Source organism: Podarcis erhardii, assembly GCF_964252035.2.
Source record: "Podarcis erhardii genome assembly, chromosome: 6".
In the NCBI taxonomy this organism is placed as follows: domain Eukaryota; kingdom Metazoa; phylum Chordata; class Lepidosauria; order Squamata; family Lacertidae; genus Podarcis; species Podarcis erhardii.
The window spans coordinates 34,800,005-34,813,713 of NC_138510.1; the positions used below are offsets into that span (position 1 = coordinate 34,800,005).

Below are 13,709 nucleotides of genomic sequence, written 5' to 3' on the forward strand. Positions count from 1 at the left end.
TGTTCTTTCTCTCTGTGTGTATGTTGCCTTAAGACATATATGTGGAAGGCAATTATGAAGTAACAACAAGAGTGGCAAGTGATCTTCCCCAGTACGTAACTCTGCAACCCAGCTATCTTATCGGTATTAAATGATGGGGGCTATTTTCGCTAGTACTCTACCATCTGGGTGCTTAGTGAAGCTTTGATAGATGACAAACCTACACATTAAACCTACACCCTAAACAAGTTAATGTCAGTGGATGGAGCTTCTGATCTATATTGCTTACTTACAGCATTTAAAAGTAATAAGCTACATTACTGGTTAGCTGAGGATAGAGGAGCCATCAAATCACAATAAAGTGAAGGAATATTGCATCACTCATTAACTACCGTACATAAAGTGGTAAATACACAACACAAAAAATAATCAGAAATCTGGAAATAAAGGTAACACAAGACAACAAAGACATGGATCTACAAGCAGCCAGTGCAGTGGGGCAATGCCATGCCACTGCCCTCCTGACAGTGACACTGTTGCCACTTACCAGATGGGGCAGGGCAGCAGTGAAATTTGGAGAATAGAAACTTTAAGCTAAATATTACTTTCTAAATAGTGATTTTTTAAAAAGAAAAAGAAAATCTACTTTTTCATACAAAATTTAGAAATGAGAATCTTAAATCAAACCCTGAACAAATATAGATAAACAAGTAGATAACAAACAAGTACATAAAACTGAAACGTAATATATTAAGAAACAAACCCTGGCAGGTGTCCAAGAAGACTTTTCTTTGTATTCCAACTTGTTCACATTAGCAGGTGTAAATTTTTGGGACATTTTCTTTTTGGAATGAAGAGATGGAGAATCTAGGCTATTGGTTTTAGGTGTTTCCATGAAGGATGTTTGTGTTTTCTACAATTAATTACAGAAAGCATAAAAATATGGAGTAAGTATGAGAAGAACACAACTACCATAACAACAAATATTACTAGAAAATTTTACTACTTCACTACTTCAGGTAGCTTATGCAATTAAAGTTGAATGCTATATTGTAGCAAAGCATAATAATTTTGAAAAACAGAAGTAATGGTCACCTGATGCCTTTTTTCTTTTTTAGAAATGTCACCTTTATTTGCTTCTCTTGCTAGCTTTTCCTAGACAGAGGGAAATAGTGCAACTTAAAAAAAACTTTTGAAGTTTTCTATTTAAATATACTTTTTTTATTAGCACAAGACAAAAAGGGAGCAGTTAAGTGAGAAGCTCAGAAAACCACTATCAGCTCTACCACAGTTGTTTTTTAAAAGTTAAAATCAGCTATGAAGGACCCCCTACACCCCATGTAGGGGTTCAGTAAACACACCAGCAGGACAGGTGGACTGGCTCCACCAGTACATTTCATAGCACCAAACTCCCTGCCATCTTGCCGCTTCCTCCCTCCCTCCCTCCCTCTCTCCCTCCCTCCCAGTGATTTACCAATACCATGAGGCCAGGTCTGCACCATTGCCCCTTTCTGGCCCCTTTCTGATGGCCATCCTAGCCTCCAAATGTTGTTGTACTCCAACTCCCACCAGTCCCAGGCAGCATGGCTAACGGTCAAGGTTTAAGGACATTATACTCCAAAAATGACTAAAGACATGGGCTAGATACCTCTAGTATAGGGGAATCCTGTGGCCAATTAAAATTATCCTTAATCTTTGGTGAAGCATTACCTAGATGAGAACTCCATAGTCAAGCTAGATCAAATAATTTTTCAGGTCCAAAAATATATTTCTTTTAATCTTACCCTGACTTCACTGAGTATATGCTACCTAGCACAAAAGTATCACTGCAAATCTGCGGGAAACTAATGAACTAAGTACTTAGTTTTTGTTTCTGCAATTTCTATGTAAGGATTTCCAGGGTAATTCTCTTTACTGTGCCAGAAGTGGCTTACTTGGTGGGATAGCTGCAATGCTAGCTTCTTGACAGCCAGGTTGCTACTGCTTGACAGGTAGGGTGCTGGAATGCTGGTTTGGCTCGACTGGTGCACCTAAACCATGCCAGTTTCCCCATCACCTCAGCCTCCCCCCACTTTCTCATCATAAGCACCAGTGATCCCAAAGCCAAGGCTTACAGCTCTACTGCCCCCCAGGCATCATCATGAACATGGTAAAAATTGCTTCTAGTGATTTATTTGATTGGACTATCACTTGGGTGCTTAATACAAATTGACAAGTCTGAATTCCATTTCAATCTGAATGTGATTTGCTCAGCTTGCATCACCACCACTTTTACAGAGCAGGTCTCTACGTAGCACAGATTAGCCAGTGCATCACTAATCATGTTATATATATCATAAATGCATTGCTGCACATCACTCCAATCTCTGAGGAGTGCAAGATTCCAGGGGTTCCAGGTGCTTACCCAAGGTTTGTATTTCCATTGGAATGAGGGACAGCGGAGACTGTGGTGTCTTTGTGATACATGGTTTATTTACATATATATATAACCTGGGCCTCTAATGGAGGGGTTCACAGCATTAACAACCCAAGAGGGTCTTGCTTCTCCCATAGCAGCAGCTTTGAATTCAAACAACCTGCTGCCTCCAGCTTCTATCTCAGATAACTCAACTCTCCACTCTGGCCTGTCTTTCTAATTACCAGTGAGTTGAGGGAGGAGGACTTACCCATTTGCTGTCTGGCACAGAGGCACATTTTTTGTTACCTTTATGGCCTATTACCTCACCACGAGGCAGCAACAGAGCTAGCCGCTCAGGTACTGGGAGCGGCACACATGCAGTGCACCTGGGGGTGAGGCAAGCCACCTACGGGGGCGGGGTGATCCACCCAGGGGGCGGGGCGATCGGCGCAGTGGCACAATCCTCCCGGGGGAGGACCGATTGCAGCACAGCAGCACAATCCACCCAGGGGGGATTTTGTCACACACCCCTCTGTGATGACACCCAGGGTGCACTGCACCCACCGCACCCCCCTTCCTACGCCCCTGCCACGATGCTGTTCCAGAAATTTGAAAACTTACTTAGATTTTAACACTTGCTGGATCCAGGAATTGCAGTCTAATAGTCCCCCACTCCTCAAAAAAACTCATAACAGTATGCTTTATGTCAACAGTTTGAACAATTTACTGAACAATACTGTTAATGAAGCTTTTGTGCTTTTTTTATTAAAAAACAACTCCTATTTTCCATCCCTCCCTTTTCCTTCAGGTGTTTAACAAGCATTTGCTTAAAAAGCATTTTTTATAAGTCAGACAATGGTTGTCTTAAAAAGGCAAAATCATCATTATTCCTTAGAAGCATATTGCCACTGGGTGTCATTCACTCTTCTTTAGGGCTATTTAAAAGTAAAAAACAACTCCTGGACATAAGGGAGACATAAAGTAACCCAGATTATTTTCACAGAATTATGTGCATAAAATTAAAAAACCAGAAGATATACCTTCTCTTCCATTTCTATTTTAAGTTGCTCCTGAAGGGAGGAGAGTTCCTTTTTCTTATTGGAAAGTTCATTTTTCTGAGAATGATAATTAGATGAAAACTTAGTAGCTCAGACTATTTAAAAACTCGTTCACATGCTCAACTTTTTCAGAAAAAATACATTAAATTAAATTAAATACAATTAATATTTTTTTTTAACTCAACCTTTCTTTGTTAAAGGATTGCAAAATAAAGTGCCTCTCTCTGCATGGCAGATAGTGATCCGACAGCTACAGTAAAAGCCACATTATTGAATTCAATTCACCATTAATATATATCTTCATCAGTACTCCTTGTCTCGTTTATTTTCATTTCAGTTTGTCCCTCATGTTTCCTATAGATGTACAGGAGTACTATAAATAGTTTTAACATTTGTCTACATTTAAGAAAGTTGTCGGTTTCATTTTGACTCAAAATTGGACAGTGACTTCTAGTTCCCACACAAAAATTCCTCCATTGGATTAAAGAAACTGCAGTGAATCATAATAAAATATAGAAATGGGTACTGATGGGACAGTAATGGATAACCTGTAGCCACACCATGGCTGAAATAGTTTAGGAGATATTCTTACCAAAGATCCTATTGTTGATGATACCTCTTGTTCTTTTGTCTTATAGCATTCTAATATTGCATCTTTTTCTTCAACTGTCTTATCATATTGATGCTGCATAGAGGAGATGGTCATATGTTAATTCACATATAATATTTAACTGCTTATTCTGTTACCTCTCTAGACCCTTGTACTTCTTGGCTGATAAAATCCAGCAGGGAGGGAACAGCTGGCTATGCCAAGGAGGTGATCAATGCCTCTTTACGAGAGGGGGTGGTCCCTGCCTGTTTGAAGAAGGCAGTGGTAAAACCACTCCTTAAAAAAACCTTCCCTGGATTCAGAAAACCTAACAAACTACTGGACAGTTGCTATTCTCCATTTCTTGGGCAAGATTCTGGAGCAAGTGATCGCTTGCGGGTTTTTTAATTGAGTTGTTTTTATTTTTATTTTATGCATTTGATATTTTTTGTGGACTGCCCTGAGACCTTCAGGTATAGGGTGGTATAGAAATGAAATAAATAAATAAAATAAAATAAAATAAAATAAAATAAAATAAAATAAAATAAAATAAATACATGTTGAAAGATTAACGGCACATATATCAAGGTAATTTTAATCTACTTTAGTATTTTAACTTGGATATGTTTTTAAGTATGGTTTTATTTTTTTATTTTAATGTTTTACCTTTTGATAGGTTGTATTTTACAATCATGCAGTGTACAAATTCAATGAAATAAATAAATCAATATAACACCTACACCCCCATCAGATAATACACACAACCAAGATTTCAGACACCCCAGTTTTGGGGTGTGTTTTTTTTTGTTATAAATAAATAAATCACTGACACGCCAAAGTAGGCGGGAATTAAATACCATATTTTTGGCACCATAGGGTGCACCGGACCATAGGGCGCACCCAGTTTTTAGGGGGGGAAATCAAGAAAAAAAATCTTTTCCCCCCCCCAGCCCCAAAGAGCAGCGTACAGGCTGCGCACAACCTCTCCCTGCCGGAGGGGTTGCGCGCGGCTATGGCACAAGCAAAGGCAGCGAGCAGGATGGATCCCGCTCACTGTTTTGGCTTCCTCTTTAGCCCCGCGCAACCTCTCCTTGCTGGGAGATGCAGCGCAGGGCTAAAGAAGCCATAGCCCCATGCAGCCTATCCTTGCCGGAGGGGTTACGCGCAGCTATGGAGCAAGCCAAGGCAGCGAACGGCTTCCCCTTTAGCCCCGTGCAGCCTCTCCTTGCCGGAGGGGATGCGCGCAGCTATGGAGCAAGTCTCCTTCTTTGGAGGTCTTTAAGCAGAGGCTTGACAACCATATGTCAGGAGTGCTCTGATGGTGTTTCCTGCTTGGCAGGGGGTTGGACTCGATGGCCCTTGTGGTCTCTTCCAACTCTATGATTCTATGATTCTATGATTCTAAGCCAAGGCAGCGAACGGGATGGATCCCGCTCGCTGTTTTGGCTTCCCCTTTAGCCCCGTGCAGCCTCTCCTTGCCGGGAGAGGCTGTGTGGAGCTAAAGAAGCCATAGCCCTGTTCAGCCTCTCCCTGCTGGAGGTGTTGTGCGCGGCTATGGCACAAGCCTGCATTCGCTCCATAGGACGCACACACATTTCCCCTCAATTTTTGGAGGGGAAAAACTGCGTCCAATAGAGCGAAAAATACGGTACCTCATGAAAATGAAAATGTTTAAATTGCTACAACTGGAGCTACACTTACTTTTTTGCTGCAGCAGATCTCACTATTTAAAAGTACCTTTTAATATATAATATAAATAATAGCTGGTATGTTGGAAAATGAGAACCAATGCAGCAAATATAGCAATCCTCAGCTCCATCCCACATGGCCCTTCTCTTGATTCTAGCTTGTATGTATAAAAATAAGTTGTGTTTACCTTATGCTTTTCCATAAGTGCTACCATTTCAGTTATTTTATGCTGACATTGAATGTCGATTTCTTTCTGCTTTGCTACTGCTTCATCAGCTACAAATTTCATTCTTTCTGCCTATTAATATCATATGTGAATGAAATAGTTTAATGAAATAATATTGATATTCAATAATTATATGTGGAACCTATGAGTTAAATTCAGTGGCTGCACAAATGGAACAGACCATCTGAACCAATATGGATAAAAATAAATCATTTTTTAAAGTAACAATTAAAGACTAAATTTTAACCAAAAAAACCCAAAATCTGTTTCTTTTATTATAAAAAGTTGTAGATTCTAAGAGAGTAATTAATCCAACCACCCTAGTTCTAGTTAGTGGATCAAACAGCAGGCTTTGAATGAACAGTGATGCTACACTGGCAAGTGAAATACCTGAGTCATAACAAAGTTCCTGATCATGGTATAATACTACTGTGCCTTTAATACAGTCTAGGAGGGTAGCACTTATTCTATGGATTTAGCCTTAGTATCTTTTATACTTGTGAAAGGAACTCCCAGTACTTTGGGAGGCAGGAGAGATCCCTCATCAATCCAAGTTTCATTTCTCTCATCTCAGAAATCAAACACCCACAGCTCAAGATTGTAGGATAAAGCTTTCCTTTGGCTGACCAAGGCACAGAGCTTAAAGCTCTTTTTCCATCAGGTTTTCCCAGTGTGAAAGTTTTTAAGCTCTCTACCTGAAAGAAAAACCTGCATTTGATGCTTCCTGTCCTCATCCTGAACCATAACATGTGGGGTACATTATGAGTAAGACAGATCAGAGTATGATAAACAGAGACTGCTAGGAACTGATAAGCAGATTGATAAATCCCAATCATGTAAATAAAAATGAGTTTAACTTACGCAAATTATGCAAGTTTACAAAATGTAAAAAAACTTGAACTCTTACCTCTTTGAAAAGTTTTTCTTCTGCTTCTCTAGCCTTCTCTATTTCATTTTTATAGTTGTCAGTTGTTTCTTTATGCAATTTCTTTGTATTTTCCAACTCTAATTGTAATTTATTCACCTATAATTAAAAATGTATGACTCAATCACAAAAGTCAAAAGACTGGCCTATGCAATCTCTAATCTGCTGGATATATTTTAGCACAGGCATCCACAACCTGTGGCCCTCCGGATGTTTTGGCCTACAACTCCCATGATCCCTAGCTAACAAGACCAGTGGTCAGGGATGATGGGAATTGTAGTCCAAAACATCTGGAGGAGCGAAGGTTGGGGATGCCTGTTTTAGCATACTGTGAACACCCCTGTCATTTTTGGGTTTTCCCTTGCAGTGATCCAAAGGAGAAGAAAAGTATTCCCAAATGGACTTTTGAAGTAACTGCAACTGAAGCAGCAGTAAGGAGACAGCAACCAGTGAAGCCTTCAGAAAGGAAAGTAGCTCTTATTCTGTTATTAGATGAAGTATTGTATGTTATATTCACAGAGCTCTTTTTCTGTACTCACAGCATATATCAGCAGAGTTTTAGAAAATTAGTAGCAGTGAACCCATATGCAGAATCAGATCTGCTGCTATTTTCCGATGAAAGTGGTGGAGTGCCAAGGAAGATATGAAGTACAGCTTCAATCCCAAGCATGTCTAGGTTCAGTACCAGGCATCTCTAGGCAAGGGCAGAGGAAGTGGGTGTCACCACTGAGGGGGGTGACAAAATGCCGGGAGGCACTCACTGCAGGGCCTGCAGCACGCCTGAGCCATGCATCTCTCCTGGGAGAGACACGGTGGCTTGAGTGTATGCAGGCTCTGCACTGCCCAAACGGTCCGCCCACTGCCTCCCCCCCCCCAGCTGTATGGTGGCTGAGTGGGAGGAGGCAGGCACACTCCGGAGGCCCCACAGTGTGCCCCGCCCCTATGGGTAGCTCACCCCACTCCTGGGCACGCCACCCCAGGGGCCTGAGCGGCCACTGTCTTTAGGTAGGAGTGGGACATACTCCTGTCTAAAATCCTGGAGAGCCACCTTCAGTTCGTATAGATAATGCAAAACTAGATGGACCAATGGTCTAACTCCGTATAAGGCAGCTTCCTATGTCTCTGGTTGCTCTTTTAAAGATGACAAACTGTATCTCCACTTTTCAGAGCCAAGCATGTACTTGTAATTTAACTGCTCCATATCCCAGTTCTAGTGGAAGATCATATCAGGGCAACTTGTTGAATGACCTTGGTGCTCTGCTGACTATGCAAACAAGTATCGAAGACATTCCAGAAGAACAAAACTAGAACTTGAAAATAATAATAATAATAATAATAATAATAATAATTTATTTATTTATACCCCACCCATCTGGCTGGGTTTCCCTAGCCACTGACTATTTCATTCACAAGAGTGAACATCTTGTAGGTCTTAATTCCTCAAATTTTATATTTCTTTCCTCTGTAACTATTATTCAAATGACACAGAAATCAAACATCTTACTTTTTCTTCTGTAATACTGGATTGCTTGCTCTCTGTTGCAACTTTCTTTCGCAAAGCCTTGTTCTGTTAACAAGTAAGGTTTTATATTTACGAAATTAAAATTATATTGTGATTTTCTGCCACTAAAGCTATGATACATAATAAGCAAATTGGTCCAGTAAAAATATTCAGTTATTTTGTCTTTATTTTTTCCCAACAATGTAGAGCATTCAACAGTATGGCCAGTGTGCACGTGCGCTCGCGCGCACACACACAAAAAATATTGGGGTACTGAATTCTGAGAAAATTCATAAAGACTGTGGGTAGCCAACCACATATGACTGTAAAAGGACAGCAGTTCTACTCTATGCTACCAGAAGTTGCTTGAGGATCCTTCCTCGTACCCTGGTACACAATTACATTTTATAAATGATATAATTCTATATCTATATTTTTATAATTCTAAAACAGTACTTACGTCTTGCTGCAATTCTTCAATATTCCTGGATTTTGTTTCAATTTGTTTCTTTAAACTGTTAATCTAAAAATTGATAAAAATATATTTCAAAAAATAAGATACCAAATGAGTACTTAATGATCACTTTACTTTTGTTAAAACATCTGACAAACATGTACCCTACTGATGTTCTGTTTGTTTGTTTGTTTGTTTGTTCCTTGTTCTGATAACTTCAATAAAAATGATTTTTTTAAGAAAACGCAGGTAGATATTACAATATTAATTTTAGTTGTAATTATTTTGTTAGAACAAATCCTTTTGCATAGAATTTACTCATGAGCTTGCTAAGCTTGCTGGTGGTGAATAGTTATCTCTTTATAAATCCACTGAAGTAAACTAGAGTAGTTGTGCTAAGATTATTTTAATTTGTATTTAAGTATGTGCATAAAATAATTTGCTTACCTGTAACTACTTTCTGAAACATGTACATCTATAAGTTATCTTAATAATCATTAAACTATGAAATCATTAAAAATGAAACGATAAACCAGTAATGATTGCAACAAGCATTTCAGTTATGCATATGCTTTTTTTCTATGTTTCTGAGAAACTGAAACATTGTAGAATAAAGCATTGAACAAACATGAAGTAAATTATATTTTCATACCTTGCTTTCAAATGTTTTCAGTTGTTTTTCCTTTTTAGAAATTTCATTTTCAATGTTTCGAACCTGAAATTATATTGTAAAATCTGACAATTTTTTTTTAATGATAATATTTTCATAATTTTAAATCCTGCCTTTTACTGTCTTTAAGCGTACCAAAAAACCTCACATCCAGCTTTCAATATAACACTTTATCTATACAGAAAGTAATCACAATTATTGAAAAAGGTATAAACAAGTTTCCTGAATTGCATTAATTTATGATCAAGAACAATCACACGTAATACACACATATATGTACTGGCGGTTAACCATCCCTGATGTAGATAGTAAGGGGCTTATCCTAACCCTCCTGCTCTTGCCAAGTAAGATTATAAGGAACATTTGTTTCTTACATTGTTATAATTAATTAATGTTCCTACATTGTAAGCTTTATAATAAATAAATTATTTTTTAGCTCATCAGTTTACAATTAAAATATTTACATAAGAAGGACCAATATCATACATTGTCTTCACTTTCATCAAGTTTGCTTTTTGCCTCTTCATTTTTCTTTTTCATCTCTTCTTTTAGGCACTTTAATTCATTGCTACATGACAAATTAACAGAAAGGGTTATTACAGTTAACAAATAGCTGACTAAATATATAGAACAGAAAAAGTGGCTTTATTTACTCTAAGTCCGATGTTACTGAGGTATGATGCTGTGAAAATTTGAAGAACTTTCTGGCAATAAGAGCTGTTTGACAATAGAACAGACAATAGAAGATGATGGATCATTGTTGGTTTTAAAGCAGAGTCATGGACACTTTCATTGAGATTCCTGCATTGCAGGGGATTGGACTACATGACCCTCATCGTTCCTTCCAACTATACAATTCTATTATTCTATGATTCCTTCCTATATGGGCATCCTTTTGCATGGCAAGTTCTTTCCACTGCCCCCATCCAACCTATTGGTTCTTTGAACTGACCCCCCCCCCAAAAAAAAAACTTCGCAGGCTATGTTTGGTGTTGGGAATTTTGGCCCTCCAGATATTGCTGACCTGCAACTCCCATCATCCCGGGCCATTGCCCATGCTTGCTGTGACTGATGGAAGTTGTAGTTCATCAACATCTGCAGAGCCAAAGGTTCCCCTAATGCTCACTTTCAAAGGAGAAGCAAGCATTTGAAACCTCTAAATTCTTGTTTGACACAGATCAAAATCTGAGCCAGAAGACTTCCTGACTGACTCCTTCTTTGCAGATCTGATCCTGGAGAACATCATGGGGAGGTGGGGTAAAAGTCCCCAGGGAACCCTTTTACTCCAGAAACGGTGGGTGGAATTTTGCCCAGTAAATTTAGACGGTGTACCTAACATACCTTTAAACCACAAACACATTTCCCCCCTCAAATAATTATAGGTAGTGTAGTTTACTACTTACAGAATTATAATACCCAGAAACCCTTAACAAATGCTGAGAATTCTTTGAAGGAAAGAATGTGCTTCAGATGTGTTTAAAGGTATATACACAGACTCAGTTTTCCCTAAGCCAGCTATTAAAAGCTTCTACCTAGCAAGGCAACGATGTGATCAAAATAGAGCCCAACCCAGCTAACCCCTCGTCAACCTACGGAAATGTCTCTTTTCATTTTGCTACATTCTGCATTGAAGAAGTGAGACAAGGGGGTCCCCCAGCGAGGTAGGCTTTTCCCTCTAGCAGCAGGGTGCTTTTTTGTGGAACAGTCTTTGAAAGTAAGACAATGTTTTAGGGAGGTGATCTTATTTTCAATGTCTCAGGCAATGAACCAATTGTTTTGATAATAATTTGATTCATTTTTGGTGATGAAATCTAGTGTCCAGTGATGGATACAAGGGTTCAACTGGACAAGGCCCATTATTTAATAAGATATCATTAATCTTTACACCTATTTCATTTCCACATTTTAAATGTGAGGGTAAATTAAATTGATTTGAAATTTTAAAAACTTTCAGTAACAGCTAAGAACTGATTCTGAATATGTTGCTATCAAAGGGTTAAAAGGTAGCAGAAACGCTCTAATCACTGAGCAGCTGGAGGTCATTAGGCTTCCAGGAACATGAGTTTGTATAAATAGTCAGTCTCCCATGTGTTTGTTCCCTTTTCCCCTTCTCCCCTTTTGGGCGTGTTTGCTGATATGTGTGGTTCGTCGCCGGGGTTTTTTTTGTTTTTGTAAATAAACCTTATCTTTGAGTTCCAAACCGCTTGCTCCAAGACTCCTCTTTGAAAAGATACTGCCTCTCCTGCCCTTCTAAACCGCTGCGCGAAATGCTCTGCTGTAGTGGGACTTGTGACGATGGAAGCGCACTGGGCATTTACATTAAACTAATTAAAGTTTAATGGGACAGGTTATGGATGTTTGTACGTCAAGAAGGAGATAAGGAGTGCAGTTCAGAGTGATTTATGAAAGGACTGGAGCGAAGACAGAAGCGGTTGCTGACAACGAAAGCCTTCAAAGCAGCTTGAGTCCTGCAACGTGCCTAGAAAAGTTTTAAACAGGCACTGAGCAGTTTGTACTCGCTGGAAGACGTCATATTCCTCAAGGAGCCACCTCAGCAGCTGGGAGACGGTCTACAGGTGTGTGAGTATCGTTCCTAAGCCCCAGGGAGGATGGCAGAGTCCCAGGAAAATTTTTCTGTCCCGTTTACGCGACTCAATGGGAAAAATTGGCAAGATTGGAAGGCTAGAGTAAGGGTTTGGTTGCAAGCAAAAGAGTTGTGGAGTTGCACTGAAGCACCGCCTTTACAGGCAGCTGCAGACGCGTCTGCAGAAGACAAAGCAGCAGCAGCAGCTTCACAGAAACGCGACAGGAAAGCCCAAGGTCTACTAGTTTTGGCAGTGGGACCAGAGCAAATGCCTTATGTTTCTGAGTTAAAGAACACGCATGAGGTCTGGACGGTTCTGCAGCGGTTAAATTCCAGAAACACTGCGGGGGCCAAGATCCATGCTACAAGATGTTTGTTTGATTTACGTCTCCAACCGGGAGCGTGTGTGAAAGAACATATTGCCAAAATGGTGTCTGCCTTTAATCAACTAAGACAGCTGGGCATTCCTTTCTCTATGGAGCAGCAGTCATACATATTGTTGTCTTCTCTTGATAAAAGCTATGAGACTCTAGCTCTAACTTTGGAAGCTATGCCTTCAACTGAATTAACCCTTGAATACATTTCATCTCGGCTTGCAGATGAACAGGATAAAAGGCAAAGAGAAAGAGGTTTGTCTTTAAAGGGGAGTTATGCTGTGCCTAAGAGTGTTGATGCTGAGTTTGAGCACCCAGTAAATGCTTTTACAGCTAGACACTGTTTTCGCTGTGGTTCCCCCTCCCATCTAATCAGGAATTGTCCACGTGAACCTGGTCAAGATAGCACCAAGGCCGTTACCCCTAGTTACCAGACAAGGAGTTCCAGGGGACGTCGAAGAAGAGGAGGAGGTCGTGGCTACTCCCACAGCACACAGCACATGGCTTCAGCAATGTCGTTGATGCAAGGGCGTGGCCAAGGCAGCAATCTACGCTGGTTGATCGACAGTGGTGCATCTCACCACCTGGTGGCGCCATCTAGTGTCCGTTTGCAGAATTGCAGACATTTGCAAACCCCTAAAGTTGTGACAATGGCAGATTCAACTAAACGTTCCTTAGAGACCGTAGGCACAGTGTTCCTGAATTGTTTGCAAACAGAAATTGATGCCTACGTACTAAAGGGATTGAAGGGGTGTATTTTGTCTGTGTCAGAACTTGATAGAGTTGGGTTTAAAACTGTGTTTGAAAATGGGGTTTGCACTATTTCAAAGAATAACGTATCTCTTTTGCAGGTGGAATGCAGAAATGGGTTATATTATTTTGAGACAAGTCCAGATGAAGTTGAACAGGTTCATGCTGGTTGTGTGAACTCGCCTACCCATAATTCTTGTGTTCATTTATGGCACCGCCGTCTGGGACATATTAATTTTCAGTATGTTAAAAGGCAACCTGAATTATCAGAAGGGTGCAAAATGAACAAATGTGCTAAGTATTTGGATTGTACTGCATGCAAAAGGGCGAAGGTTCATAGATGCAGCTATCCCAGTTCAGATAGGAAATCTGACAAAGTATTCCAACTTGTGCATATGGACCTATGTGGCCCAATGCCTGTTGCTAGCATGGGAGGTTCGAGGTATGCACTGTGTCTCTCGGATGACAAAACAAAAGTCACATGGTTTTTTCCTCTCAAAACCAAAGCAGAT

The 13,709-nt window shown here is 39.9% G+C and overlaps 1 protein-coding gene across 7 annotated transcripts in view; it reads right to left on the reverse strand.

Annotated features, from left to right (window-relative positions):
* The window catches only part of SYCP1 (synaptonemal complex protein 1), a 48,159-nt gene that overhangs the window by 3,150 nt on the left and 31,300 nt on the right, over nt 1–13,709 (reverse strand). For all 7 annotated transcript variants that reach the window (XM_081864899.1, XM_081864904.1, XM_081864900.1 and 4 more), the window contains exons 20-29: nt 9,976–10,057; nt 9,472–9,534; nt 8,826–8,888; nt 8,369–8,431; nt 6,847–6,963; nt 5,901–6,011; nt 4,028–4,120; nt 3,418–3,492; nt 1,075–1,134; nt 743–892 (exon numbers count right to left, since the gene is read on the reverse strand). In XM_081864899.1, the coding sequence (XP_081721025.1) occupies nt 743–892; nt 1,075–1,134; nt 3,418–3,492; nt 4,028–4,120; nt 5,901–6,011; nt 6,847–6,963; nt 8,369–8,431; nt 8,826–8,888; nt 9,472–9,534; nt 9,976–10,057 (877 nt within the window). The remainder of the gene's footprint in view (nt 1–742; nt 893–1,074; nt 1,135–3,417; nt 3,493–4,027; nt 4,121–5,900; nt 6,012–6,846; nt 6,964–8,368; nt 8,432–8,825; nt 8,889–9,471; nt 9,535–9,975; nt 10,058–13,709) is intronic.